General features: G+C 36.9%; 1 protein-coding gene across 4 annotated transcripts; it reads right to left on the bottom strand.

Moving 5' to 3' along the window:
• Positions 1-195: 195 nt before the first annotated feature.
• Positions 196-24730, bottom strand: DNM1L (dynamin 1 like). Of its 4 annotated transcripts, XM_017740002.1 has the most exons (19): positions 24564-24715; positions 19165-19203; positions 17961-18007; positions 16811-16882; positions 16241-16327; positions 15487-15649; positions 14047-14167; positions 13302-13433; positions 12837-13043; positions 12518-12638; positions 11458-11613; positions 11253-11342; positions 10442-10534; positions 8628-8684; positions 7352-7429; positions 5003-5170; positions 4250-4359; positions 2906-3065; positions 196-2482 (listed from the first exon to the last, which is right to left on the bottom strand). In XM_017740002.1, exons 5-19 carry the CDS (start codon positions 16247-16249, stop codon positions 2426-2428), a joined length of 1722 nt encoding a protein of 573 aa, XP_017595491.1. In that variant the 5' UTR covers positions 16250-16327; positions 16811-16882; positions 17961-18007; positions 19165-19203; positions 24564-24715; the 3' UTR covers positions 196-2425. The 4 variants fall into 4 exon arrangements, with proteins under 4 accessions (XP_017595491.1, XP_017595489.1, XP_017595492.1 ...); XM_017740000.1 differs by lacking the exon at positions 19165-19203 and having other exon boundaries at positions 24564-24730; XM_017740003.1 differs by lacking the exon at positions 7352-7429.
• Positions 24731-26263: the final 1533 nt, after the last annotated feature.

The following is a 26263-nucleotide window of genomic DNA, read 5'->3' as shown; positions in this document are numbered from 1 at the left end:
CAAACCTATCAACAGCCACAAATAGCCTGTCAACACTGTGAGTTATGGAACTATTCATGAACTAAGAATGCAGAACTGAATGACAGCAAGTGCAATCACAAGACTGTACAAATACAGGTATTTACACTATTGGCTTACAAGAGCACATAAGTCCTGCCACCAGAACAAGTCAGTTCAAAACTATTTCTGGCGTAATTAATTTTGTGTATTATCTGTTTATTAAATAACAGGATTGTTACAGCATGGACTTTCAAAGACTTGCATTAAGGATTACAAATCAAGTTCATTTCTTGGCACTCAAACATAACCAAATTGAAACTTTTTGTGAAACTTAAACAAAAAAAGTCGTAACATTTCAGAAACCAAATTAACACTGGAAATTTCACATGACATTACAGAGCCAGGTATCACTTGCAAGAATTTCTTCAATAAATGAAATTCATTTGCGTTATGCAGCATTTCAAAACTTTACAAGTCCGAGTATTTCTTCACAAGAGACTGCTGACTGAACTTTGGGAGTTAAAGCTTAGGTAGCAGATCACTTATGGACGGCACTACCTTGTTGAAAACTTCTTGGATGTTGAAAGCAAAAGGGAGAGAGGTGTCAGGTGAATTCCAAACAGAAATGTAATGCTTTGGACAAAACTTAAAAGCTTTCACTGATCACCAAAGATGATTTGAAAAGTGGTTTGCACTTCAATCATATTTCTTAAATCTGAGAACTACCATCCCTGGATACAATGCAAGATAAAAGTACCTCCTTTGTATTCATTATACATAATGCATACATTATGCATACCATGACTTTTTAGTCTGTTTAAAAATACACAATATATTTCTGTGTTCTGAATTCCTCAGATCATACACAAAGTATCCAAAAGTTGCATCTGTCAGACTTAACTCCTTGTGCTTATACTGATGCCAAATTGAAGATCACCATGAGAAAAGTTAAGTTTTTAAACAGAGCTTCTTGTAAACTGAATTTTTAATTCAATCTTTAGCAGCTTACAAAAGGAATTCCATTTTTGCTAACTGATTTCAGGGGGAAGGAACTGCATATGGTAATAAAAACCTCACTATCTTGGCCCAATACCATGAAATCAAGCCATGGAGGTTAAAAGCAGTGTCCTGTATTTCATGCAAGTTGTGTTAAAGAAAAAATATCAGCAACACTATAGTAAACATTTTCACTTTATACAAAAAGAGTGAATTTGCTTGAAAAGTACATGCAAGTATGCTGGCTGTAGTTTAAATAAATTTTTATTCATAAAAATTAAAATGTTTACTTTTTCAAGGCTAGTGTGATCAATAGTTACCTGTATGAATTATAATCAGAAGAAAAAAAAAAACCCTCATCAACTTAATCTCCAACCTAAAAATTTCATAATTTTACGATTGTCCTCAAAAAAAAAGCTACTTACAGCACAATAAAATTTCCTCAAAAGCAACTGTAATCTCTGATATAAATATTCCAATTCCACAGACTTTCTTTCATACTGTCATACATTCCAAAATTTGCAGAAGTTGTGGGCATCCCCTTCTCCCTGGCCAACTTCATCTATTTTTAAAAGAAACGCTTATTATCCCATGACAGTTTTGAAATCCATTTTTATTTTTCCGTTCTGCCAGAGCAAGTTTACTATCAGATGGTCCAGGGGCTTGGTCCCAGGGGGGAGGAAGGGGAAGGTGTCCTTGTGCCTGATTATAAACCCCAACATTCATACACAAGCTCCAGTGCACATTAAGAACTCTGCACCCACTTTTCAGTAGGCTGTTATTGTTCACAAGCTCCAGGCTAATTCTTCCTACATGATACTCCATTAAATCAAGTCTGAAGTTTTGTCTGCCACTCAAACATTTGGGAACAAAGGAAAAAAAAGGGAACACACATACATAGTAATACGCTCGACATCTCTACTGTGCTATAAAATGGAGACCTCCATCTGTCACAGTGCATGCAATATATTCATGAAAGAAAATACTCGGTGCTCTCTTTTCTTCACAGTATTGGAACTTCTACTGGAAAAGCAGCTTAAAACTATGCCACAAGACTACACCGGCCGTCTTAACCACACGCAACCTGTTCAGCAAGTCAGGCACTGGAACTTGAACATTTTTCCCCAAGTTCAAATGAGACTGTCACTGAGACAGAAGACTTGGTCTGCTTTAATTTGCACCAGAAACCTGGTAAGGAAACATTTAGAGCCATTTATTATATGGATTAAATACGACTTCTTTTGCAAAATACAGCATATTTTTCTGTTTGCAAATCAAACCAACTGTCTTTACATGAGCAGATTTACACAGTTGCAGTACACAGATAAGAAGAGTTCATAAATAAAAATTCTACTCTGTATACCATGCCTAGCAATTGTCAAGCCAATGTAACCTCCAATGCATATAAATAGTGTGGCTGATACAGTCTTCACCAAAGATGTGTCTCACGGATCTCTGCAATGATCTGGCTGGCTCGCTGCAGGGCCTGCACACAGGAACACACAAAAGCCAGAGCTAGTTAGTTTGGCTGGAGAGATTTCCCAGGGACATAACAGCAGCAGTCTGGGAAGTGTAAAGTTAAAAATCAAATCAAAGCTAATCAGTTTCATTATGAAATGAGTAGCAACCCATTAAATTCTCAAGAAGGGCACACTTTTTCACCATACACTGTTTTAGTGCTGTAAAACTTAAAGGAGAAACTGTACCTACTTTATATCTAGCCTGCTAAACTGCAGATTTAAAAGCTCATATGTAATCCTTTCTGGTCATGTATTGGTTTCAATTCCTCTAGCAGAGAAAAGGAATACACAGGCATAGTCTTAAAAAGCAGTAAAGGGAAGACGAATCTTCAAAAAGCTTCACATTGATATGGTTAACTACTGCCATGAGCTCCTGATCTCTTCATTACCTTTAGCATGTCAGCTGCCTCTTTCCTGCGCTGTGCCATGTCCTCAGACTCAGTGAGAAGGTCATCCAGCAACAGGGATTTATACAGCTGGCCCACCAGCTCACTCTGGAGAGTGTCCTTCACGTGGTTCACCAGAAAATGCATCACTGCCTTTGGCACACTACAAGCACATAGAGATTGTTTCTTTAAACTAATTATTCAAAACCAGATCTGTTCCAGTTCGAAGAATGCACAATGAGGGCAAGCAGCTACACACAAGCTTGGCTCAAACTACCAGGAATCTATCACTACCATAAATAAAAACTGTCTCAAGTAAAAGCAGCATCATGTACAATGTAAGAGCAGAACTAATTCATATAAAATGAATTTCTTCTAAATAGAATAGCTGCATTGTAAAAAACATGAATAGTATAAAACACAAAATAAGAATAAATAGATTACTTTGCTCATTAGAAACCAACCTGTTTCTACTGTGCTAGGGATGACACACATTTAAGTATGTCAACCCTAAAATCAAATTTTATGTGTAAATGGGAAAGGAAAAAGGCAAAGAAATAATTCGTATCTCTGATATGACATAGTACAAACAGTGCAGTAAAGTTAAGGTAAACAAAGCACTTCCCTGACATGAAATACTAAAAATTATATTGAAGGTATTAGTTTACTGGATAGACTAAAACACCTATGATCTCACTAACCTGCTCTAAAATCTGGTTTCCAGATTCCTGTATTTCCCTCCCCCCCAAATTTCCCACATACATAAAAATATAAATATATATGAAGTTAGACCTTTCCACAAAGACATAAGCAAAAAAAATTTTACAGAATTCCTCATTAAAGAAAAAGTAGGACATTTTTTAAGCAAAACTTTAAAGGCATTTTCCATGGTAGAAAGAACTTTTTTATGCTGTTTCCATCCTTATAGCTAAATGCTAGAAAACTGAGCCACACTAGTTCCTATTTGACCTTCCCATTTGAAATAACAGGATAGCAAAGCTAAATTCTGTTAGGGGTACACAGCACCTAGAGTTTATTCCAGTTATTTGCTGCAAATCATCCATGTGAATTGAAGCATCCTCCAGAAAAGCAGGCACCTCCTAAATAATTAAACCTTTTACTTAATATTATACAGAACTTGAAACCATTAGAGAAAACAAGTGCTTCTTCTAACTTTTTAATTCTGTGAAGGGTCAAGTTTTACTGCTGCTGGCCCTTCTAAAAAATAAATGTATTTTCTCTCTTCTTACAAACATAAGAACATGATAAAAATAGCAAGATTATATATATATAACTTGAAAAACAGTATTTGTATGGCTTAAGTACTTCAAGGAAGTTTGGGTTTACCTGTCCTGAATGTTCTTCCTGACAATAAGGAAGTAAGATTTAATAAGTCGTTCAATCACTTCACAATCTCGTTGCTCCCGGGCAGAAAGTTTGCGTGCAACAGGTACAGGCTGTGTGAAAAAATAAAACCCTCAGATTACCAATTCTGCTCATTTGCATCTGTAAATAAAACTGTAACTACTGCTCTTTTAGCCTGAGTTTGATAGATGTAACCTGTCTTGCAACAAACCTGTAATTCTTCAGAAATAAAACTAGAGACATATCAAAATCCAGATGGGTGAAACAAAGGTCAGAGGGCACCACTACATTTTTTCTAAGGCTCTCCAAATACTTCAAGTATCTCCATCTGTTTTTAATTTAAGTGGGTTTTGTCTTTAATGATTCTCCTCATCTAATAAAAACATTCAACTTCAGCAAAAGAAGAGCAGGAATTTGAGTTGAGCTGAGATTTGTTTCTGTACCAACACCTATCTAGACAAGGAGTTCACTTGCACAGAAATTTGTGAAAGGAAGCCAATTATCCCAGTCTTATGCTGAAACTGGAGCAGGCAGGGAGGTGGCAGGGAGGTTGCAGGGAGATTGTGGTTGGGCAAGTAGCAAAGCAGAGAGACTGGCTAGAGCTCCCTGCTGCTATATGGGAATTATTTACAAAAAAACCACATATTAGCAGCAAAGTTACAAGATCTGGAATTCAGATGTTTTCTTTCCTGAGCCTGAACTACAAAGAAAAGGAATTTGTCTTCCATGACTCACCACATCTAAGAGGTTTACAGCATGTCTTTTTTGAGGACTAGCAGGTAGGGCTGCAGCTGGCTTGGATTTTTCCTCTGCTGATACTTCTTCTGCTTTGGAGGGTTTTAGCATTCCTCTCCAGTTGCCTGTTCCAGACTCCTGAGATGCATCTGATGCTACAGAGGGAGTCTGCACAAACAGCACATTGAAAAAACGTGGCAGAATTAGAACTTGGGCACTGTAAAGAAGTGTCTGATCAAATCACTACAGGTAAAACTCACTAAAAAAAAAAAGAGATTTTCATAGGTATATTCCCTTCATTCTGTTCTTCACATTCCCCACATTTATTCTCCCTTTGTTGGTTACAGCTGACAAAAGGTACCAGTAAAGTGAAAGCTTTTAAAACTCATATTCTCCCTAAAAAAGGGTATGAAAATGTCTCACACAGAGAAGCTCCACAGCATTTTAGGGGTCTACAAATCACTTCTGAAATATGGGGTGGTCTTTCTAAGTCATTTGGCTTTTACCACACATCCTATGCTATCAGGATCATTCTGAAAGCATATTTTGAAGATCACCACAGCTCTTGCAATACTTGAATTTAAATTCTTCAAGTTTTATTTAAGTACAAACTGAAGTTTCTTACAGTAACGGTTAAAAAATATGCACGTTTTTGTTTCGAGGTACCACAGCTATGAACATATTTGTGCTGTGAGAATTTACAGAAGGTTTTTGTAACAAATCAAAACAAAAATCTTCATCCTCTGGAAGTGAAGATCAGAGAATCTGGGAAGTTCCAGAAAAAGAATGACTCACATATCTCCTGAGAAAAAGATGTAACACCCAACTCTTAAACATTAGGAATCACTGGACAAAAGAAATATTAGTGGGTGGTATCCACCCTATGTTAATTAGTATTAAAAAACCTCAAAGTTTATTTTGATGTTGAATAGGGGCAATTTTTATGTTGTATGTTTCCACAAGCCTAATCTCTGTTCTATTTACTACTGTGCTTTAAAATCTACTCCTGTTTGAAAAACATTCAAGGTCATTCAAGGCTTTGTACTATTATTTATGTCTTGCTTCAGATTTAGGAGGAAAAAAGCTAAATTTATCTATTGTATGTACAATTAAACACTACGGGCTGATCTTAAATCTAAAAACAAAGTGAGAAACAAAGCATAGTAAATAGAATAACAACAGTAGCATACAGGAGGAAACCCAGCTAACCTGTGCACATCAGAAATTTTATTTAAATTGCTCAACTGCTCAGAGGCATTGTAGAACACACTAAGAATTCAAATCAAACTCTGCTAATAAAATTATTGTTAAAGAAGCTCCACTGCATGATTTCTGATTGCAAGACAGTTGTTCAAAATGACAAAAATGCCACTCTCATTCTGTGTTACTGTGGAGCCTGCTCTACCTCCAAAGTAGTATCAGAAACACAGCTACACAAGAGTGTGTGAAATGGATCATCTAACAGAAGACAGATTTTATGGGAAATGCAAACCAAATCTGGCAGCTTCCTGCAACTTCTTAAGTCACAACACATCACTGTGGCTCTTAATTTCTTTTTAATTTTTGCAGCATATCAAAACCTCTAAAACATTGATGAAAATAATAGTTAAAATTCTACTATTGACTAGACTTTAACAACTTTGCTCAGGACACAAATGGAAACTTTGCACTAAAATCTGAATGTACAATAAAGCAGAACGCCTGAGTCCCCTTGGTACACCTAATACACAAACTTGTGACTGCCCATCTTTTCTGACTCCAAGCAACAGCAATTAGCAGAAAAGCCTTCAGAGTAATAACGAGCTGTTATTTTAACACAAGAGACAGCACACCTAACATGTAAAAAAACACAGCAGAACACATTTCACAAATATAGGTAAACCAGGGATTCAACAATTATGTGAAACAACACAAAGGAGGTTCAGTTTGAACAAAGCCTGTAAAGATTCCCTGCAGGAAGCAGGAAACTCACATTTTAGCTTATCTTCTGTCCTCCTTCTTTAACTGTCAACACATTAAAAACATGCAGTTTAACAGCCATGCTGAAGACTTTTATTACGATACTGTTGCACCAAACAATCTATTGACAGTTTGAGGCAAATTACGCTGCATATTTGCACCATAATATATTGCAAACAAGAGTTCAAAGAGAAAGCAGTGACTTGGCCACCTCATGGCATGTCTTGACATGCCACTGCACATAAAATCAGGAGTGCCAAGTAATCCACACTGGGTAGGACATCCAGACTGGGTAGGACAGAGCACTAGAGACAAACTGCTTTCCTTACTTCTGGGATGCACCACAACAGAAACGTGCATGCAGTGCTTAGAGGAAAAATCAAGACAGACCTTGCCATCAGCCTCAGCAGAAGCAGCAGTAACAGTCTCCTGGGAAGCAGGTGCCAATGCACCTGGAGCTTTAGTAGACTAAGGAAGGTAAAAAATGCAGGGAGGGGAAAAAAAAACAATTCAACTGAAGACCACCAAATTTACCTAGCAAATTTCATATACTTTTATCTACTAGCATCTTCCAAAATCTGGAAAAGAAATATCTTGAATTTGCAAGAACAACTGTAATAGAAGCACAAAAAAAAAAAGTGGGGGCGGGGGGGGAAAAGCATCTCCAAGACAGTTAAGAGACTTTTGGATTATCTGATCTTCAATTTCATTTCAGCTCCTATGCTGATAATATAAATATGAAATCAACAAAAAGAAGGCTCAAAGAGCACTGAAAGCAGTCTCTAGCTAGCTACCTTAAATTCCCAGTTCATCCATCAATTGTCTTAGACTGATTCAAGGCAGTAGTATTAGATCTCCTCTGGGACTTCATCTCACTTTTTAAGGTAACCAACTTAGTGAACAGATTTCTATCAGCTGTGGAAACTCCTGTTACGACCTCATGAGGATCTTAAACTATACTCTCTACCTTTGAATTCTAAATACTTCACATAGTATTAAATAATTGTCTAAAATTCCAGCTTATTGTCAGACTATTCTTTTCTACAGCTAGACAATATTTTCTATGACACTTGTTCAATTCTTCCATCCCTGTCATTGCACTAATCCCAAAACCTGGTAAAATTAAGCAAGCTCCAGAAACAGAATACATGACTGGATTATGATGAACAACTGAAAATGTCACCTCCAACATCTTCTCCCAAAGAAAGTAAGACTGCAATAAACTGCAGTTTTAAGAGTGACTTAAAAAAACAAAAACCAACCACAATTCACAATGTTGGCACACTGGACATTTTTTAATCACTTGTTTATCTTTGAAATCAGTGTGTCTCAGCTATAAACTTAAGCATGAAAGTTCTGAGTCTGTCTTCAACATCTGCAGGCATTTTATACCTTACCTGAGATGACATTCAAGTAGTAAGTGTAACATTACATTTATAGACAAGTCGTCAGAAATACCAGATTTAAAACCTCCCAAAAATTTCATCTTTTTAAGAAAATGACATTCCACTTCTATGTTAGGAAACTGAAAGGAAAAAACTCAATACCTGGAAGGAAGCTCCCAAGACTGTTAATAGGGCAACATTTCAAAATTTCCAGTACTTCGAATGGATCTAGGAGAATGCATTAAACTTTATATAAAAAATAAAATCAAACATTTACTTACTTTGTCTCGTGACACAGCCGAAGGCAATTCCCGGGCTAACCTGTTCCGCCTTTGTTCCTTTAAAAACAACCCAGCAAGACCTCAATTATGTATTACTCTGTATCAACACAGAGGCAAGATTCACATTTTACATATGACTTCCATTTTAGAAACACAAGTCATTTCATCTCATCCAGTGCCATGCTAATACTGTGGTCTATAAACCCTGGATTATTTGGATACTTTGAATACCTGGTCCAAACTAAATTCTCAGTATAACAAGTTTTGCAGTTTTTTTGCACCACACTCCATAATCAAAACCTGAGCCTTTAAAAAACAACATCAAAGCTACACAATTTGGCTCAGCACAGATACCCTACAGCCCTCATTAAGCTGTAAATCCTCCAAGTACTCTAAAGGATTTGATTCTGTGGCCAGCACATGATTAGCCTGAAACAAAGGAGGAGGCAGAATTCGCTTCATAGCAAAACAGAGTTTGAAGCAATCAGGACAAAGAAATATCTGATCTTGCTTGAAATTAACAATTGAGCGTCCACCAAATAAGGCTTGGGTTTACATGATTTGGTTCTTAAAAAATTTCAATGTTCTGTTTAGGAAAACATTAGGAAAGAACTAGTTTAAGTAACACATGATGATAAAATCTTGTATGTTCAGCTTCATGAGGTCTTAATTTCTGTACTCTCAGCAGTTTCCATACACATTGTTTTTGAACTAGATTAAAGAGCAGTCTACCAAGGCAAATTCAAATGCATACCTAGTCAGTAAAAAATATATGTATAGAAGGAAGTAAAAGGTTAAAACTAAAGAGTAGAAATTGTAATGGAAGCATTTAGAAAAGGAACACTACAAGAACATGTAGTGACAAGACAAGGGGGAATGGCTTCAAACTGGAAGAGAGTAGGTTTAAATTACATATTCCACAGGAAGAAATTCTTTACTGTGAGGGTGGTGAGGCACTGGCACAGGCTGCCCAGAGACGTGTGGATGCCCCATTCCTGGAAGTGTTCAAAGCCAGTTGGATGGGGCTCTGAGCAACCTGGTCTAGACGAATGTGGCCCTGCACATGGCAGGGGGGTTGGGACGAGATGACCTTGCATGACCTTCCAACCCAAGCCATTCTATGATTCTGTGATGAATGAAAACGATGTGTTGGATAAACACAAGGGTATTAACAAGCTCTTAGGCAGAGAGATGAAGTATTGCAACAACACCAGATTGGTTGTTGGACTGCTTCTACAGGATGATGGTAGCAACAAGTATTATCCATCAGAGCTGGGCTTGAAAAACACAAGATTTCTGATGGGAGACTGATGGAGAGAATGTCTCAGGGAGACTGAAGTGTGGAAACACAGATTCAAGAACAATACCAAAAGCAAGAAGAAATTAGATCCTGAACAGAGGAAACAATACTTGTATTATCCTTTCATGAATGAGAGGAACATTATTGATACATTGTGTCAGAGACCAAATGCAATTACTTCAACATTAAACATCATTTCACAGCTACATATTTAAACTTCCCCTTAAAAAATGTCATTTCATAGGCAACACTCAATTAGGTGCCCATCTTATTTTCCAGACTGAAAAATAGGCAGAATCCTTTCAGTGGAATATCAACCAGTGTTCCTGAAAGTAATATGCAATAGAAATTAACAAATCCACAGATCACTAGAGTATACACCATAATTCATCACATTTCCAATACCTAAAAATGTAGAACTGTGCTTCAATGAAAGAAGTTGAAGCATTTGTTACTTTATCAATTTCACTTTCATTTAAAGAGACAAACTTTTTAAGAGAACATATTTTCTTACCTCTATGTTGTTATTCATTAACCCACAGGCATCGGCGAAGTCTGGATGTTTGGTATTGATATACGCTAACTCAATGGCCACCAGATTATGAACCTGCAATGCAAGACATTCACAGATTCAGGGAGTAAACCTAATGCCAGTGCAGAGCAATGACCTACAACATTAGGAAGAACAGCTTAACTGCCCATAGCAAGAGACCATTCAGCCACAAACCACCTACAACATGTGAACCAGTAGGAGATGGCACTATGAGGGATAGTAAATATGCAAAACAATTTTTGCTTTTCACATCAAATGCAGAGTGAAATACTGAAACACACTTTCCTCCCCAACAGGCAGTCCAAATCAGACTTTAATATTAAAACATATTTATTTAAAGGTACAAGTTGAACTTTCAGTTTTCACTAGCTAAAGGGCATTACAAGCCTCTGAAACACACAGAATAAGGATTACAATTTAATTTTCATCACTGCATCCCAAACGCTACAGTGAATGCACAGCTTCTGTTACAAGGGAGGGAAATAACCTATATGAGGAAGACTAGAAGATGTTAAATTGAAGTTCTAGTAAAATTCTTCTTGGAAAATTGAAACATAGGGGACAACATGCTTAACCCACCCCTTTGTTTTTTATGTATCTACATTCTAATATAGAAGAAGATTCAAAATGTGTACATATTAAATAACTATAAATTTAACAACTAAGCTAAGATTACTTTTATTACTTGGGTTCCTGACACTGCAAACAGAAGCATCGAGACTCCAGAAAACATGCACTTTTACCAGCAAAATTACAGTAGATGGAAACTCACCATTTCATTTGTGACAGGAAGTCTCCTACGCAAAAGACAGGTCACTACTTCAACTATGGCATCGTGCAATTTAGGAAACCTCAGTAATTCCTAGAAACAAACCAAAATTTTACTGGTGAGACTTCCAGGAGTTTTTAAGCAAGTAATTACACAGACACACACATGCCAGCAATTACAAACCCAATTCTAAAGGATGCATTTTTACCTGTGTACTGTAATTACTACAGTGCTGGATAATCCTCTGCATTTCCTCGTGAACCAGCTCCACACAGCGCAAGCTCGGCTCTTCCAAACGTTTGATTTGCCTTTTTACCAGCAACTCAAATGAAACTTCAGGAACAAACAAGGCAGGACGGGGACCCTGGTTCAAAAGGAGGGAAAAAGCTGCTGAATTGTGTATAGAACAAGATGCATTTCTAAGAAGTAGTATCTCATGAGGCCCAGAATAAACCAGGTCACAGGGATCACACCTGACACTCAAAACAGGTCTCAAGAGTAAAATAAGTTACAAGAATATTTAAAAATAAAAGCTGTAAGGTGCTATCTTTAAGACAAAATGTATTAAACAATGATTAACCAGCATCCTTATAGAATCTTGGCTATTTCTACCTACTCATGTCACTTTAGGCTTATAAATCTGAACAATGCTTTTTCACATTTGTGGATCCACATTTAGATGAAATTTATTATAAAGGCAAAGACATTTTCTTTCTAATTTCAGAGAGAAAAACTGCCATTATTTCTTGGACAGTCTTGGGCATATAATACCATACCAACAAGATAGGTGGGTTTCAGTGTTTGGAGTAATTTCATTTATGACCATAGAGACCAATGCTTAGCTACACATACAACAATTTTTAACCGAAACATGACATCTTTCTTGTTCCTAAATCCTGCTTTTACATTTTTCATTTAGAGGAGGATAGGAACATGTACACAGATCATTGCTACAGAGTACCTCATGCTCCAAGACCATGCAGAAACCTGCCTCTCTGTCCACATGCAATAGACACAGTACAAAAGCAGAGTGACATGTCTGACATTCAAAGTCAGGCTCTAAGGAGTGAACATTTTATATACTGCAAAACTTAAAAGTGAACTCACTCTGTTAATTCTTACCAACACCAATTCCCGTATTAGCAAGAAGCCAAATCTGTCACGAAAACACTGAACCATTTCAAAGTTGTGTCCCTTACATAGAATTAAACCTTTGTTTCCTATCTAATATACAGCCACAACACTCACAAATATGGAAGAACACTCACAGTGGCATTTCTAATGGCAGTCAGAATGTCAATTGTGTTAAGGCCACCCAGAGGGTCAACAGATTCTAAAGTTCTTCCAAAAGTCTCATGAAAAATATAACAGATTCTGGCTCCACCACATCTGAAAGAAGAAAATAACAACAGAAGTAGCGAACAAGAAGAAAGCTCTCATTGCAAACATTTTTTACAGTTGCTTGGATTCAAACATTTTTGAGTATGTTATGGTCCAGTGTGTAGTAATATTACCGCTGAGAGCCAGTAAGAGCCACTGGGTCAACCTAACCACTCAGTCAATATTCCAGGAAAACATTGTACTTACAGCTCTGAAGTCTCTATGTATTTTGCTGTTCCTTCAATAGTGTTACAATATTCTGTGGCAAATTTGGTGATCAGCTGCAATAAAGTAGCACTTTTGTCTTCAACAGGTTCCCCATAGCTGTTCAGTAGAGACTGGTACTGTGCAGCTAAAACATTAATTCTGGTTTTCAGTTCTGGCAAACAATCCCTGATATGATGCATCAGCAGTCTAAAAATAGAAAACAGTCCCTCATTAGAAGGAAAGAAAAGTTTCAGCTTTATCATCTCCATCAAAACAGACAAGAGAGACAAAATAACCACCAAAGGAAAACATTTACTCAGGAAAATTACAGTAAATTCAGAAACTGAGAGAACCAGGGTTTGGAACCAGGTTTTCTTTAATGCACAGCACCACAAGAGAAACTAAGGGTAAAAAGAAAGGTCTGCACATATGTCTAACACATCAGTTCCTATCTTAAAGTAATACCTGTTCAGTGTTCTAGCAAGATACTTGGTTCCATTTCGATTGGCTAGGGAAGGATACTTCTTTTGAAGAAACCCATACTCGTCACGAATGGAATCAGCCACACTCTTCTTATTGTTAATATCCAGCTGGCTCCTGAAGGTAAAAGGCAGAGTTAGACACTAGTTAATGGAAGCAAAGTAAAAATAATTCACACTTCTGCTTTTCTGGACAGAACATTTAACAACTGGCTTTTGCTTTACACACATAACTCACCTTCCTTAGGCTAAAAAGGTTTTTATTTGTTGCTCCATGCAGCATAGTCAACAAATCGGTATTGGTAGCAACTATACACAGACTAAGCAATGCTTTTATCAAAACTACATGAGATTTGACCTAAGTAATGTAAAAAAATACAGCAAACAGTATCATAGCCATGTGCAGTTAGGCCTAATATATACAGGACCTGTGCTGGACCAGAGCTAATGTGAACAGCTGACCATAAGCACCCCTCAAGCTGAAGGATAACAGCAGAAGTGGTGACACTACAGTTCTTTAGAAGCGTCTCTACTCCTCTCTGCATTAGCAGTTGGTTGAGTGGAAGAACAAGGCTTTTGACAAGTGAGCAACAAGCTCCTCACCTCCTTATTCAGAAGTTTATTTTAACATTGTCACCTTACTTTTAAAACTATATTCATGGCTAAAAAAGCAGAAAGCATTGCTTCATATTAACACAGTTTAAAAATAGCACCAATGTGCCCACACAGACCTATTCACTACTCCAATGATGCCAAGTTTGACTGGAATCACTCTTCCCATAAGCACATCCATAGCATCAGTGCCAGCATCCATGAGATCCAGCTTTGTGATAACAGCAAGGGTTCTTCGACCTACCAAAAGGAAAACACTCACAGGGATGTTCTGATTTGATCAGAGTAACTAAAACTCATAATTCAGCACAGTGGAGAATTAGTGACCTAAATTCATTAAATAGGTAAATATTCCCCATCTAAAACGGTAGGCTAACACATACAGGATTTGTCTGGGACCTTAATGTTTCCTGAGCTCTTGGTCTGAAAAAAAAAGTGCCAAAAACTTTTTCTTTAAAATATAACACACTTTTTGAGTCTAAAAAAATAAACCAGCATCTCAGTACAATCAGTAGGTTCTTGGGTCTTGAAATTTTCATGAGTGTACCTACTTCAGTACTGTAGGTTCTCATTAGATAGCATTAGTCCTGCAGAACCTGCAACATGATCTGCCACTCTAGACCTTTAAGTTTCAGAATTTTGGAAGTGTTCCAAAAGACACTGTCAATCATTTTTACAGGGGTAAAATAAAAGGGGTTTACTATCTTGAACCAGCACAGTTCAACTGAGCAGACTGCCAGAAGAAGTCTTCCCTCCAGGTTATGTGGCAAACAAGCCAAAGCAGACTTGGAGTTTGAAAACAATCAAGAAATGTTACACTTTATGGAAAGAAAAATTTGAGGGTACCAACACTAAATTTTAACCTTATTTCTGTATACCTATTTTCCAAGTGTATTAATCCATGTTCTTTCAAATCACACAGTGCCATTTGTTAGTCAATGGTACCAACAGCACTTTGCAAAAGCAAGAAGCAGGCAGACAGTAGCTTCAGATCTGTTTCAAAGTCCTTAGGTAAATACAAAATTATAATCTTCCTCCTCCATTAAATCAGTCAGTTCTCCCATAGAAATACAGGGCACCAAAATTAATCTTATCCTTACTAAAAGTCACTAAACTAACAGCTAGACAGTCAATTACTGGCTACAGGGTGACATTTTCTACAGGGTGATATTTTCTCTACTAGAAGTAACAACACTGGAAAATAAGCATGAAGTTGCCCTAACAGGCCACTGCGAACTACTAAAACTCTGAAAAACCCCAACATTCCCAACACCATTTTGCTGCTGTGGAAACAGAAGTGACTTCATGACTACTAGAATAGTTCCTTGGCCTGCTGGCAAGCCAAAAATCTATCAGTTATTAATTCATCCCAGCATTCTCTTGAGTTGCAGAAACTGCAGCAAGAAGTTATTTAAGCAAATATAAAACTTATATTTTCTAGGAAATGTGATGACATTTACTTTTCTTGCTATATTTTGCCCATATTACTTCAGCTTTATTTTAGGATTTAGTTTGGAAAAGAAGTTGAATTACAGCATCCAGTTTGCCTTAGTGCTTACCATCTGGATCCACCTCCCGAGCTATTTTCAGTGCTTCGGAAGTGGCCATGTCTGTGTTAGCAGCTGTGACTGCCAGGATAATCGAATTGGGGTTGCTGATGAACTGCAGGATGAGCTCTCTTATTTGAAGTTCAATGTCCTTAGGCTGATCACCAACAGGCACCTAGAGAAAAAACCAATATGGAACTGTTCAAAATTGTGTCTTTATGCCTGCATGAGGATTAGTGTCCAAGCACCACATGCACAACTGGTAGAGTGGGGTGTGTATATGTGCACGGGCAGGGAAAGAAGTCATCTTGTCATCTTCATGTCTCAGAAAATTATTCCATATGTAACCTGAACAAACAGGATCTGAACATTTCTCCTTTATACAGCCTCTTACACAAAACACGCATAGCAGCTCCTGGAGAAGCAATGTGAAAAACATTTCTCCAAGTTGCCCAATATTCATCTATCTGCAGGTACAGCTCTGACACCTGGAGTGCTACCTCTTCTATGAAAAGGAACATGCAGCCCACACACCTACCATCAGTTATATGTGAAAGAGGAAAAACATAAGCAAATCTACCTCTGACATCAGCAAAGAGCATCAGAAACCCAAATCTTACACCAGAAGACAAATCAAATTTATATAACACTATCTAACCCGAGGAAAGCAGGTTATCTAACAATACAGAACAATGGCAAAGAGTAAACAGGCACACCTTGTTCAAGAATACACACTGAGTCAGAAGAGAAGCACTCTGCATCTTACCTTTGTCATTCCAGGTAAGTCCACAAGAGTCAGATTTACAACATTAGATGAAAAAATCTTAAGATGAATCGGTTCTGGACTGATCCCCTACAAATACATTAATAACAAGTAATAATTACTGCCCTGGATTATTTAAATGCATCACTTGAAAATCCAAAGGCTGTAGTTTCATACTACAAAGACTTTCTTTCACCACATACCTTAAAACACACAGCAAGGAAAAAAAGCCACATGTCTGGTAACCAATTCTTTTTTCTTTGGCAGCAGCCAATTTTATAATTACACATAAAGCCAGGTATGGAGCAAAATGAAAGCAAGTTTAACTGAAAAAAACTTCTTTTTTGCACTTTTATTACAGAATCTTGGAGCAAAACAACAATTCTGTCTTTTAGCTGAAGTCATTTATCTCATGAACACAGTGAAAAAATCTCAAGGTAGCAAGCAGCATTCCCGTGTTCTTCATTAGAACAGTCAAATGCTTTTCACTCCTAGCTGCCAAAACTCTTTAAGAAAGGTTTAAGCAGCAAGAAAATCAATAGCAAGACAACAGATGGACAGTACTGAATTTACCTTATTGTTTCCTGAAATCCTCTCAGTTTCATTTTCTATTTCCTGACGAATTTCATCAAAATCTGTATAGATCTGAAGAAAGAAAAAAAAAGTTTAAGAATCAAAGACAGCATTCACCTACTTAACTGCAACATTCTTCTCCAAGGAATGGTGAAAAACTCTCTAAGTATACAGAATATGAGAAAAATATAAGAATTACTATTAGCCCTTAAGCTGATGCTAACAGGAATCATCAGTGCTAAAAATTACAGAAATAGGTATTTAATCTGTTGACTAATTCTGTGACATGGCAGTTTTTAGCACTTATAACTAAGGTCAGACACAAGTTATTAATCTGTGTCCACCTAAAGAGAATTTCAAACTCTTAATTCCATCTTGAGTCTAGTTGTAATCATTTGAAGTTAATTAACAACATGTAGCCTAAACCACTTCTCATCCTGAAGAGGACAAAGGGAGCTTCATTTTCAAATTTTTCCACTCTTGCAAAACCTGTTCTCCTGCCACCAATGCAAAGTAAGTTAGCAGAGAGCTGCCCTTGCACTGGGTTTCCTCTATGGTCCTTTCTAGCTTTCCTTCAATTTCTAGCACTGCCAAGAAGGTGAGGAAATCAGCTTAACGTAATAAACACTTATATAATTTTTCTGCCAACAAGAATATTACTTTCTTCAAGCAAGAATTATCCTTTGACTCTCTTCCTGAAGCGCTAGGTCATCTCAGGCTCTGCTCTTTGACCCTGATGCACATGAGGCTCTTCCTTCTTTTTCAGAGCTTTCTAATAAACCTCTGAAGTAGCCAATTCTTCAATGGACTGAAATGACTTGTGCTTACACCTATCCTTGTCTTTCTAATCCATTCTAACTTTGGCAATGCACAAAATAGAATAATCAACAAAATAAACCAAAAAGGACTGTGATAAATAACTCAGTGGAATCAATGACCCACACAACAGACATTTTATGTTTTCAAAAGTTTTGTACTCATAAAAAGCGAAACACCAAATCCTCAATATTCTGCCATATAGTGCAGCAGGCATAATAAATGCCAGCAGTCATTATCTTTTCAGGAAAGTCAAGGGAAGAGATAACAGAATTAAGTATATATATGTTAACATATTTATGACACTGCTACTACATCAAGAGAGTAAACATACCTTATTTTTGGTATGAAGAAATTTACCCCATTCTGCAGCATCTACCTCTGAAAACAAAAATTGATGCATGAGGAAGAAGTAGATGTTTTAATAACATTTTTCCAAGGCCTGTTCATTGAAAACTACATGTTTTTTATTTCAAGCAGCAAAAGAAAAATTAGTTAGCTTTCTACAGTTAGATGTTAAATAGCTCGGTATAAATAGATTTATGATTCTGTCTATTGAAACATTGCACCTTACTACTATGTCTTATTTGTCTCACACAAGCCCCTCCTTCCTAACTGTGACTGAGCCAATCCTACAATCTTTCAGACATGGTCTTGTTCACTAAGTATCAGCTTGTAACAGAAAACAAAATAATTATTAGCAATAGCTTAAAAAACCTGGAAAAAAAAGGCTAGCTTTTAGCATCTTTGCTTTTACCATGCAAGTGAGATCAAATTACAGCTGAAAGAAAAAGTTAGAAAAACCTGTAGGACTAAAACCAAGCAAACAGAAAATACACAAGAATTGTGCATAACACAGAAGCCTTAGGAGAACATGTCTCTTCCCAAATCTGTCAAGGACCAAATACCTTCACTCTTGTCAGTCACCACTGAAGTCCAGAATTACTAGGGGACTATATGCAAGAGCAGTCCCAGAATCAGCAAAGAAGGTTTTGTTCAATTCCTGCTTTGTAGCACAGGCAGCAGTTTGAGTCACACTGCGAGATACTCACACTTTCACTATTAGGTTTCCAAGTATCAGGGGAAAGTTCCATTTCCAATTTATAGCTTGTGGTCATTTCCTCTGTGCTCCCTGACACAGCAATCTGCTCTACAAGAACAGTCTACAAGAAATCTGGCCTTTTGGCAAACAGTTTACCTACGATCAAGTAATCTTTCAAAATATTTCTTTCACTTCAGTTGAAATTTAACAAAATTGATCAACAAATATTTTTAAGGATTTGGGAATTAAAAGTGCAGGAAGTTCTATGAAGCAGCAACAGCACAGAAGAAAAGCAAAAATCATCTCATTCTAATGCAACAAGGTCAGAAAACTGAAAATCAATCAGATCACAAGACTCAGCAAAATAATCACCACAGTAGCTGAAGTGTAAAAGGAAAAGTGTAATCAACAACCATGTGGCATGAAATGTATGTGATTAGTGTATATAAGCATGCACTTAAGGCGTAGGGAGAAAAAGCAAGTGGATAAAGGCAACCTTTAGAAAGGTGTCTTGGATTTTTCCATGTAGCAGGGTCTGCAGTTAAAGAGAAACAGCATTGAATGGCGTTTAACATTTTTAATCATATTTAACATAGCATTTTATTAATTTTCAGTACCAGATTCTATTACAAAGAGCACAAATGCATGCAGACAGATGTGCATGCTATTCTAGTATTGATGAGAGTGTGTAACATTAATAGTATGCACAGAAATAAGACCTTAACTAAACACATATAAATGACGCATATTAATCAGATACTCTATACAACGAAGTTTACTTGATGATGACTATTACTGCCATTCACCTAATTCCAAAAGCTCAAAGTATTTTCTTAACTAAGCACAGAAAACAGTACCATTGGTCTCCACAAAGTCGGACTTCTTTGGCAAAATATGTTTCTCATCATTTACTCATGGCAAGAACCAGAACGAGTAAAGAAACATTTTTAATGTCACTGGAAGTAGTGTTACTGTATGGGAAGGAAATCTGATGCTGTGCATCAATATTTTTAAGACTCAAATTAAAGAATTACATCAGTTCTGAGACAGATTTAAGAAGAGACAACATATGTATCACCTTTCTCAACTTTTATTTTTTTCAAAGTATTTATGCAAATTCCATTACAAAAAAAAACAACTTCTTACTGAAGGGTTGATGAATTTACAACTCTGTTTTCCTGTGACCTCTGTACAACACCCTGAAAGTGCAAGAAGCAAAACAAACTGGTGAAGACATTTTTGGTTTGCGCCTGTTTGGTACAAACTGTAGGTAGCACAACAATAATCAACTCCTCTGTTTGAAAAGCTTAGTTCATCTGGAGAGTTGATGTCTTGCTCAGTCAAAGGTGGGTGTATCATCAATAGAAATATGATTTTGATGGATTGGGTGTGTTAAGGAAGAACTTGTAAAAAGCAAACTTTCATCCCTACTGTTTCGCAGGCACATGAGCTATGAAAAAACCATCATTAGGAAAAAGCTTTTGTTTGTCTTGGTTGGCAAATAGGCAAAATGACATACCAGCATCCAAAATAAGTGCAAGGGTTCCTTCATTCCAGGTTATTAAACAGCTTTAGTTTATTTACTGTTCAGAGTAAATAAAGCAAAATGCACATAGAGGAAGAAACTACAATATCTTCAGTATTGTATTGCTCATCTCCTCTTAAAAATTGAATCTAAGAGAGTAAAGAGAGGCCTAAAGCCAGGAAGAAAAAAACACAGCAAGATACTGCCACTGTTACATTTGAAAGATATGCACGAGGCACTCTCTGGTTATGTCCCTCCTCGGGAGATGACTTCTTCTCAGACACTGTTTTAGTCTTAAATTATTCTCTTTCTAGTGGCATGGGAATTTGCAGCTAGGTACTAGGCTTAGTTCTACATATAAATAAATTTTTTTCACTATTATCTATAAGCTTCTTAAAATAAATATTAAGAAGACACACTCAAGTCAGAGACACTGCATTTTAACTTGCTAATACCTATGGAAAAGTTTCCCAATAGATCTAATTTAATGGAAAGGAGTTTTTAGGAAAGGAGGAAGGATTTTCATTTCTCTAAATGTAACACTGCTCAAGGCAAGGAGAAAGTGTTTTAATTAGCCCACATTCAGCAACCCACTGTTCTGGTTTCCATGTAGAATGGTTTTTTATCACTCATTTAACTGGTAAAACAGTCTTCCCCCAGTTATGCTATTTTCTGGGAGCTTTTCTGGCAATCTATTCAGAAGAATAATGACCTGATTACATGAAAGATTAAATGCCAGATAAAGGTGTGAGGAAATGACACTCTAGTCATTATGAAATCCAGTATTACACATTGTAAGAAATTAGTAAAACAGCAGCTGTTAAGAACAAACAGACCCTGCTTTTCGAAAAAAAAACCCCACCCCATCTCTGGAATAAAGCAACAGTCTATTCTTTTCTGGTTTTCCATATCCTGTAGTAAGACTTGAAAACCTTAATAAATGCACAGGAAAAGCAGACAGATTACTTCATTTTTCTCAGGACTGCCCTCCACCAAACTGTACTTGTTACGTCCTACTCTACAATATCCTTTAAGAAGCTCAATACAATACAAAGATTACTGACTTCAGTTATTCATATATTTCGTCTGCCTTTCTAAAGCAATAGAAATGTTATTCATTTACAATGGGAGCACAGAGAAGCTGCTGGGAGTCATAAAAGGCCAGCACCACAGAGGATTTCCTGCAGCATGGCAATGAGAACTTCCCAAATACTAACTTCCAAGGTTTCTAGTTTTCATATCTTCACAGATCCTGGACCGAGAAGATGACCATCTATCTGTACTCTCTTTCCCCCAAGTCGTGTCACCTCATCCTTTCCTAGCTCTCTTTCTCTAAATTTAAAAAAAAAAAAAAAGTGAACTTGTGAGGAAAATGTGCACCTCTTCCAATCCCTTCTGTAGGTTGTACCATTTTTCCCATCCTTGACACCAACTAGATTGCAAGGACTTTTGAGGGAAAGCTCTTTTTCTCTCATGCTTCTACAAAGCCAAGTCCAGAGAAGCAAGCCACACTGTTTAGGAGCTAGGGGTAAGAGATTCCTATCTGAAGTAGAGAGTAAAAGGCTGAAAAAACAGTGTTGATTTAGCAAGCAATGGATCTGTATTAATTGCTCCTGTGTTCTGTATCAATTCTGTCTGTTCAGAATTTGAACAATGTTCAGTTTCCTATCCTGGAACAAACAATAAAAAGGAACCTATAAGCATTTCCTACTTGGCCACTGGTATGTTCTCTCTTATTTTCCATTTCTGAACTACCATTATAGGTCTTCACTGCAAGACCAATTTAATAATTCACAAGTCCAGGCCCAGTTCTCTGATAAGTGCTGCTTCTCTTGCAATTTGATCAGACAACACCACAGTGTGGTATCATCACATCAAACACACCATATGTGCTGAATCACTAGAGGCCAACAATAAACAGCAAAAGCATGCTGAGAACATTTCCTTCCCATCAAATTACACACATTCTCTGTAGAATATACAGATCAGCCTGAAAAAACACGTTATAAAAATAGAGAACTTCATATTTAATGGAAAATTTATCTCTGGTATTTTCTGACTCCCTTGATTTATTGCAGTGACCACAGTACAAGGGTATCATTTTTCCCTCCTTAACTGAACAGCACAGCAGTCAAAAGTGCGTTAAAAACTGGGAAGCTTTCTGGATGCCAATGCTCCAACAGATAACACTTAAGCTTGTAAGAACCACAGAGTAGGAGCTATTTTGAAATGGCTATGTTAATACATAACACTAGTAGAGCAAGCATTAGGATGGATACAAGTGACAATCACAAAACAGAAGTCAAAAGAGAGAGACAGTTGTATAAAAGTATCGGTGTGTACAGAGAGTTCCGTGCCAGCATTCAGAAAGCAGCACGCCAGGACTGATACTCCCTTGTCCAATATTCAACTAAAAGAAGAAAACCCTCATCTGGATAAAATCCTTTTCTGCAAGACTATTTCCCTCTGGGAAATCCCAAATCCATATTCAACCCTACCTCAACATCCACCTCGTTACACATACAATTACCTCTAAAATTAGACTTCTAATGGCACTTACTACAATGTCACACAGCACAGCCAGGATGAGAGGCTGCCATCTTTTTTCTTTCCAAGCTACTTGATCCCATCTTCTCAGATGTAACACCACAGTCTGAACATAAGCTAAACCAGAGCAGTGACAACACCATCTAGACCATGATTTGCCTGAATTTTGCAAAGAGGAGACATTTCAAACTCAAGTGGGAGATCATAAAGGTTTCTCTGGTTTTACCAAACAAGCCTACATTTCTCTCAGAGGAACAAGATGAGATTGTAACATGTACATATTGCATATTGATTGTTTTCCCCAAAAAAATCTAAGTGGGCATCATAAATAATAATTTAGCCCCACATCCTCATACTTTTTAAATTTAAAATCCAAATCCTTAGATCAAAGGCAACCTACAACAGAAAGGCTCTGCCTTTACTCAGAATACTGCAATTACAAAACCTGCTTTTACACCTGTAAAGCTGCAGAGAAGAACAAAATAATATTTTACCCTACAACTCAAAATCCAAGCATTCTGAGAAGTTCTAGAAATACAAACTATACACTGCACAATACAAGCAACTTAAAACTCTATTTAAAGACATCAAATGTGCCATTTCTAAAAAGTTGCACAGAGACTGAATTCTTCATCCTTGGAGGTTTTCAGACCCAAACAGATAAAGACCGAAGAAACCTGGTCTTGAGCTCAGAGTTGGCCCTATTTTGAGGGGACTGGACTAGAGGTCTCCTGAGATCATTTCCAGCCTGAACTGTCCCCACAATTTCTCACATGGTTTGCGCGCTAATTGTTGTGAACCCTAACTGTGTTCTCTGCTTGTGACAATAATTAAGATTGGAGCCTAAACCTTTTAAACAGCACAATACTAGTAGCTGTCCTTCAGAACCCAAAGGCCAGAAATATTACAGGAAAACAAATACTGTAAAGAACTTCTGATACCTTGACTTATTATTGTCAAATTATAAATTAAGAAAAATTTGAACACAATGAGAATTAATAATTATAGCCCCAAGTTTATCAGGCCAACAAAAGTGTGTGCAGTTGTTACTGTATACTTAAAAAAGCTAAAATGTATCTTACAATCAGAAGGTAGATACGCCCCTGCTGCTCCTTCCTAAGATCAGGAGCATTAGTTGGTATAAAATGAGCATTGAAACTCCCGAGGGACAACTGAGATCACTTTCATGATCTGCTGAAGGATAAAACAGAAGCAGTACTGAAGATAAGCTTCAAACTAAACAGCTTCAGAACATTTAAAGTGCTGTGCTTGATGCACTTGGAGTCTCTCAGTGCAACCCAGTAAGGTGGCATCTGTAAGCTATAGACCATGTCAATTCAATTTGGTTCGCATCTACTACAAGTTTGTTTTAATTTCTCCTTCTTTCACTGCATTCACAACTTACCTATTTCCTACCCTCCTTCTAAAAACTTCTTTACTCATCACCCTCTCAATGAAATACCTTATTTATACAGCAAAAAGGGAGGGGACAAAAAACACACACAAGAAAACCATGTTCTCTACATTCTAGACAATTATCTTCATAACTGAAATGCTTTCTTTGGCCTATTTTTCTCAAAAGAAATTCCCAAGAACAAGAAAGCTTAAAACTAAAGATATTTTGAATACCCAAAAGTTTTTGACTCCATGACATTTGCTAAATGGACCAAACAAATGTGACAACAGCTGTGTTTTCTTCCAAGCAAGTTCTAAAAAGCATACTAGAGTTTTAAGATTACAGCAACTGTTTTTTCATTTAAAAGAAAAGAAAGATTTGAATTCTCTTTCCAAATAGGTAAAACACATTCTTGGCTCACTCTTACCATTTTCATCTCCAGCTCCTTTCCGACCATCCTCTGGGGAAACATGCACCAGCTGCAGAATAAGGGGTCTCCGGGTGACAACTCCAGTACCTCGTGGGAGCAGATCCCTCCCCACAAGACTTTCCAACACAGAACTCTTTCCACTGCTCTGAAAAGCAGAATACAGCTACATTACTTTCTTTCACCTAAAAATGCTGTGATATTTTAGTTTGCTTTCATCTGGCCTGCAAACAGCACTCTGTTTTGTCCTCTGCTATAGAGTGCCCAAAGGAGCATATGACAGACTCCCTGCAGGCACAGCAGAGTCACTGCACAGGCACTGAAGGACACAAGTCTGCTACAAACCAGTAACCATCTAAACCTGCTTTAGGTTACTGTTACTCAGAACAGATATCTATCTACATGGTTTGTAAGTGTCCCATGGTTTTTATCTCTTAAGGTTAAACTAAACACATAACAGGTTTCAGAAAAATTAATCTCCTATTTAACATCTTCTACCACAAATATTAAAACTCTCCAGAAACATTTCTTGGGAAAAAATGCTTTGCTTTATAATGCTCAGAAAGAAATTCTATGTCTTTTACTATGTCATTTTCTAAGATCTTGAAGCAAAACTTCGTAAACTGAGGAATTTACACCTCTGTTAGTATTTGTTAGAATTAACATGGGCTTGGCTGTATTAATACCAGCAGCAGCATTACACAAACATATATTAACTATGTATACTTGAGGACATTAAGATGCTACAATGTTATATTCCTTTCAGTTTGAGGTTTGGTTGGGTGGGGTTTTTTGTTTGGGTTTTTGGCTTTGTTTGGGGGGTTTTGTATAATGTATCAGCTTCATAAATACAGACATTGTTTTGCATCCTAAACATAGAAACAAACATTGTTTCATGGCATCCCACACTCTCTCTCTCTGTATATATTTAAATATTTACAACTTCATTGACTGCAAACATCTGTCTAAATAACAACAAACTGTAAAAAGCTGGGGAATACTTAAAGACTGTGAAATTACAAATGCTCTTTGAGCATCTATATTTCAAATGTTCTCCTGCAGGACTTTTGTATAAGATTCATAATTGGTCCAACAAGCACCTGTGAAAATCTAGGTTTTAGAAATTATTCCCGACCAGTACCATGTTAAAACTAACAATAAACAACAGACCCAGCTATGTCAACAGAATACTCAGTCTGATTGAGAAGATTTTGTCTTTTTAATAATACTGTATTCAACTCTTCCAGTTTTCTGCAGCTCTAAGTCTACATAGAGATGCCATGAGAAAACCTGTTCTGTCATTGCCACCATCTAGGAAATGTTTCTGTATTAATGCAACTACTAAACAACTCTCTTGTTTGTTAAAAAACAAACAAAAAAAAACAAAACCAAAAAAAACAAAACCAAAAAAAAAAAAAGGAAACCAACACATGCTTCTGACAGCTGGAAGGTGCATTATGTAACTGCTATAGAACCCCCACTCAGCCTACCAGTTCTGAAATAACAGATTTGAGACTACAAGTAAATGATGAGTATATAACCTAGCATGACAAGATATAAAAGACGTGATGAATATCTTTAAATCTCACACATTTAGTGACATTAAGTGACTTTTCTAAAAATGAAAAATACATCAGAGGTCAAGCAACACATTACTATCAGACAGCACATTTCTACTAGTGCAGTAAAACAAGACATGA

Source organism: Corvus brachyrhynchos, unplaced genomic scaffold (assembly GCF_000691975.1).
Source record: "Corvus brachyrhynchos isolate BGI_N302 unplaced genomic scaffold, ASM69197v1 scaffold27, whole genome shotgun sequence".
Classification (NCBI taxonomy): Eukaryota; Metazoa; Chordata; class Aves; order Passeriformes; family Corvidae; genus Corvus; species Corvus brachyrhynchos.
Note: the sequence above shows the minus strand (reverse complement) of the source record. Positions and strands in the feature narration are given on the sequence as shown.